Source organism: Elephas maximus, chromosome 23 (genome assembly GCF_024166365.1).
Source record: "Elephas maximus indicus isolate mEleMax1 chromosome 23, mEleMax1 primary haplotype, whole genome shotgun sequence".
NCBI lineage: Eukaryota > Metazoa > Chordata > Mammalia > Proboscidea > Elephantidae > Elephas > Elephas maximus.
In genome coordinates, this window is record NC_064841.1 from 5,145,996 (window position 1) to 5,150,493 (window position 4,498).

General features: G+C 37.9%; 1 protein-coding gene across 2 annotated transcripts; it reads left to right on the top strand.

The window, feature by feature from the left end:
* Positions 1 to 910: 910 nt before the first annotated feature.
* On the top strand, positions 911 to 4,246 carry STRIT1 (small transmembrane regulator of ion transport 1). 2 transcript variants are annotated; one of them, XM_049867112.1, is made up of 3 exons: positions 911 to 986; positions 3,968 to 4,063; positions 4,163 to 4,246. In XM_049867112.1, the coding sequence occupies exons 1-2, from the start codon at positions 962 to 964 to the stop codon at positions 4,057 to 4,059; spliced, it is 117 nt and encodes a 38-aa protein (XP_049723069.1). In that variant the 5' UTR covers positions 911 to 961; the 3' UTR covers positions 4,060 to 4,063; positions 4,163 to 4,246. The 2 variants fall into 2 exon arrangements, with proteins under 2 accessions (XP_049723069.1, XP_049723070.1); XM_049867113.1 differs by having other exon boundaries at positions 971 to 986; positions 3,965 to 4,063.
* The last annotated feature ends 252 nt before the right edge of the window (positions 4,247 to 4,498 follow it).

The following is a 4,498-nucleotide window of genomic DNA, read 5'->3' on the forward strand; positions in this document are numbered from 1 at the left end:
AGTTATCCCAGTGAGAACCTAGAGAATTAACTAGGTCATGTTACATAAACCAGGCTGGATTTTGAAAAATGAAATGTCCTATTTTTATACATTGCTAACAGAAACAACAAGCTGATAACTGCTCCCTGAAAGTTCTCGGCAACACCACGGCCTCTTTATTGTTTTTAGTTTCTAGTACATTTAGCTTAACCTTTTCTGTTTTATAATGGTTCAAATGAAAGGATACTATTTAATTTTTTATTTTTTCTTTTGCATCTTGGAATATAGTAAAGAACAATCAATATTTCCCATAGCTATTTCATTTCATCTCCATGGCACTTCCATTAAGCTGTTGCCATTGAGTTGATTCCAACTCACAGCCACCCTACAGGACAGAGTAGAACTGCCCCATAGGGTTTCCAAGGAGCAGCTGGTGGATTCCAACTTCTGACCTTCTGGTTAGCAGCCAAACTCTTAACCACCATTAGTAGGTGTTATTATTCTTATTTGAAAAAACAAAACAACAAACCAATGCCCAGGCTAAGCAACTTGACTTACGTTACGGAAGTAGCAGAGCTGGCACCCAGAGCCAAGTCTGTCCAGCCCCAAAGTCCTTTCTGTATCACCCTGTCTTCTTGATAGAACTTGTGCCGTTACGATGCCACAATACCATTTTTTCCTCTTGCATCCCCCACACCCCAAACATTCCCTTCATGTGATCCCAAAACACTGGGCAGATTAAACATACCCAGAACTCAGTTTATTTAAATTTTCAGGCTCTGCAGCTCCTTGCTTTCTCCATGATAACGAGGTAAAGAAGAGCCAGAGTCCTGCTTTCCAAGGACTTACATCACCCTGCACACAATTGGTAGGCGAGAGAGAGGCAGCTGCCACATTCTTCAGATATTTCTCTATTTAAAGTTCAAGGAGACGCTTGATAACAACAACAAAGAGGTGAGCACTGCCCCAGCCGACTCACTGGATGATAAGAAGAATGGCTGAAAAAGGTAAGATTTAAGGCACTGCCATCTCTTGGCAAAACAAGGCTCCAAGGCTCTCAGGATCGTTTTATGGTGTTTGGCAGGTCCCAGCCATTCTGAAGTGTGCTGTATCTCTGCTAAAGGAATGCTAACAATGCACGTTAGTGTGACTGCAAACAACGAATTTCATTAGATATGCAGCTTAGGGACCATTCCTACAGTTTATGAATAATTTCGGAAGGAATAAACAAAAGCACTTCATATGCTCGTGCTTATTTTGAAAGGTGTGTTAGAAATCAGTTAGTCACTTGCATTGTACTAGATTTGAGGTTTTGTGAGCTGCTGGACCAAAATTAAGGACTTTTGAGGTCAGTGTCAGATGTGTTACTAACTAGGTATGTGAGCTTGGGAAAGTTCCTCTGCTTCTCTGAGTCTGTTTCTCCCCGTAAAATGAGAATATTGAACTCAGTCATGTCTAAGATATTCTGCATGTAAGATTTTTTGCCCTTGGTTTTACACATTTTTATATTTAAGAAAAATGATGGACTCTATTCATCTACCTACCTATCTACCTACCTGTCTGTCATCTATCTATCTATCTATCTATCTATCTATCTATCTATCTATCTATCTATCTATCTATCTATCTATCTATCTATCTATCTATCTATCTATCTATCTATCTATCTATCTATCTATCTATCTATCATCTATCCATCTATCATCTCTCTACCTATCTACCTACCTATCTACCTCTCTCTCTCTATCCATCATCTACCTATGTATCTATTACTATGTCCAGGAAGTTGCTGAGAATTTATATAAATTATTCCTTTTAATCTTGACAACAACCTCATGAGATATGCAGTACTGTTATCATCCCCCCATTTTACAGATGAGGAAACTGAGGCACAGAAGTTGGGTAACTTGCCCATGGTCACAAGCTACAGAGTGGCCACACCAGGCTTTGAACCTGGGCTGTCTTATTCAGAGCATGGTACTGTTAAGAATTCTTCCAGGTGTAACTGCATTGGCATACACAGAATTAGACAGAGAGAGAAGCATTTTGAAATTACTCTTCCCGTTTAAAGAGAGATTTTGTTCTTGTATGCGATATTCGTGTAAGTGACATACTCAAAATATATCATGTTGCTATTTATTCCTATTTCCAAACAATGCTACAGATTGTGATAAAACTCTCCTTAAAATGTTAATGTTAAAAGAACACTAATACAGACATACTTAGAGTGTTAAATTGCACGGCTAACTGTATAGTTTTACAAGGAACAGTGAATAATGAAGTACTTACCTTTAGGCCTTTAGTATATATATGTTTCAAATTGTATTAAATATGCTGGTTAAGTGCTACGTCTGCTAATCAAAGGGTCGGCAGTTCAAATCCGCCAGACGCTCCTTGGAAACTCTATGGGGTAGGTCTACTCTGTCCTATAGAGTCGTTATGAGTCGGAATCGACTGGACGGCACTGGGGGCTGGATGGTGTGAGATACATATTTTCAACTAAAACACCAGTATTAATTTTCAAATTCTTTAACATTGGGAGAAATACTAAGTCACATGAACAGTTCAACAACCATTGTTAGGTAATTTCACCGTAATGGCATCATAATTCATAAAAAGGCTTGTTTCCAAATGAGAGTAAAGGACTAAGTGTAAGGCTTCCTTTATCCTTAAAGCAACACCACGTGACAGGTAAGAGAAGGGTTTTCATTTAGTGCTTAAGGTCTTATCCAAGGTCACAGCGGGATGGCAGGGAAAGGAAAGCCCATGGAATCTGTCAGAGCTGAGAGGAACGTCAACATTTTTGAAAAATAGATCGAAACGATTAAAATTCATTCCCACTTCAGAAAGTCTGCTTTTATAACAAAGTCTTCTAATTTTAGAAATGTCTCTTCTCCTGACGATTTTAATAGCGTTTTGAAAAACTTCATATTTTTAAAGTGATGGGAATGTTAAGAGGAGGGCAATTGTTAAGAAACGCGTTCTCTCTGTTAGCTTGCGGCATAAGATCTAATTGTGCTTTTCAATTAAGAAGAATATACTGAGTGACACCGGGACATTAGTTCTGTAGGATGCCTTTCTGTCCTATTTCTGAATCCCTTTGTGTGATGTGTGTGTGTGTATAAATGTTTGCCTGGAAGACCAAAATTGAGATGCACTGATTATAAAGAAAAGATGCTTTTATAAATTTCTTGTTACAAATAAGCCTATGAATAATAGGAGGCATGGGGAGGGAGGCATGGGGACGGGGGAGATAAGTAAACTTAAGTACTTCTGTGCATGTCCCATATTGCTACGGCCCACAGATTCATGGTTCAGAGCCGGCTGGTACATTAAACAAGTTAAAAAAAGAGAATCTCTTTTCTGTAGTCAAGAGTGATTTTGTAAGGTACGATGCTTTCCTTTTCCCATAATATGTAAGATTTAAAGTTGGCCATGGAGGCCAAGGGCAGTTTCCAACACCCTGGCCTCTGTTACGATGGTTTAGTTTAGTAGGAATGACCGTGGAGCCCTTCTGGATTGTTTTTGTGTAAGCAGCTGTTCTCTGTGTTATCACACAAATGCATGAGTGTGTTCTGTAGACACACAACACACACGGTGGTCAGAGCTTACAAAACCCTTGCACATGCTTTGTATCATATGATCCTCACAACAACTCTGGAGGGGAGGTTTCACAAGTTTCATTATCTCCACTCCACAAATAAGGCAGTTCAAACTCAAACTTGTACAAGGTCACATAACTGTAAATGAAACACCTGTGGCTTGAAGCCAGGTCCTCTATTCCAAATACCAGGGGTTTACATGGAGTCACGCTGCCATTTGAAAAGAAAAAAAAAAAAAAAAATTAGGTCTGGATATGACTAGAGATGTATCTTTTTTTTTTTTTTTTTTTTAGATATTCCAGATTTCTCTTATTCTCTTGATTCAGAAGATTTCATATCAAAGTGGCCTACCTAATCTGCTTTCTCTTCTTTATTTTTCAAAGCAGAGTTTCTATCATCACGCCTTGTGGTCCCCATTCTCCTCTTGATTGCCTGGATCGTGGGCTGCATCGTAATGGTTTATGTTGTCTTCTCCTAGAAAGGCAAGATTTTAAAAAATTAAATTTTTTTTTAATAAAGAACATAAATTACTCCAAAAATAATCTTTTTCTGTTTTACTAATGAAACATTCTGTCACGCAGGCAAGAAGATTTCAGACTGACATCATTTAGAAGAATGAAGAAAAATATGGAAATGACTAATGATTAAATGTTTCTCACATGGATAACTGAAATGTTTGACAACACTTTATAAACTTCGATTTGTAAGCTGGTACTTCAGTACGCGTAAGGGTCTCTTCAAGAGCTTGTTTAAGATTCTGGATACAAATAAGAACCGAAAGGAAGTATGGGTGAATTCTTCTATAACCTGGAAGAAGAAAAAATGTTTCTCACTATGACTCAAAATACATAAGCAAAAGATTGGTAAATTCAATCATATTAAAAAAAAAACTTTATACACACATGTACACACAATCT

Bases quoted from the DNA above. Each gene is read 5' to 3' on its own strand.
- STRIT1 (XM_049867112.1), top strand. From the start codon at position 962: ATGATAAGAAGAATGGCTGAAAAAG. The intron at 987-3,967 runs GTAAGATTTAAG...TTTTCAAAGCAG, and splicing joins AAGAAGAATGGCTGAAAAAG to AGTTTCTATCATCACGCCTT.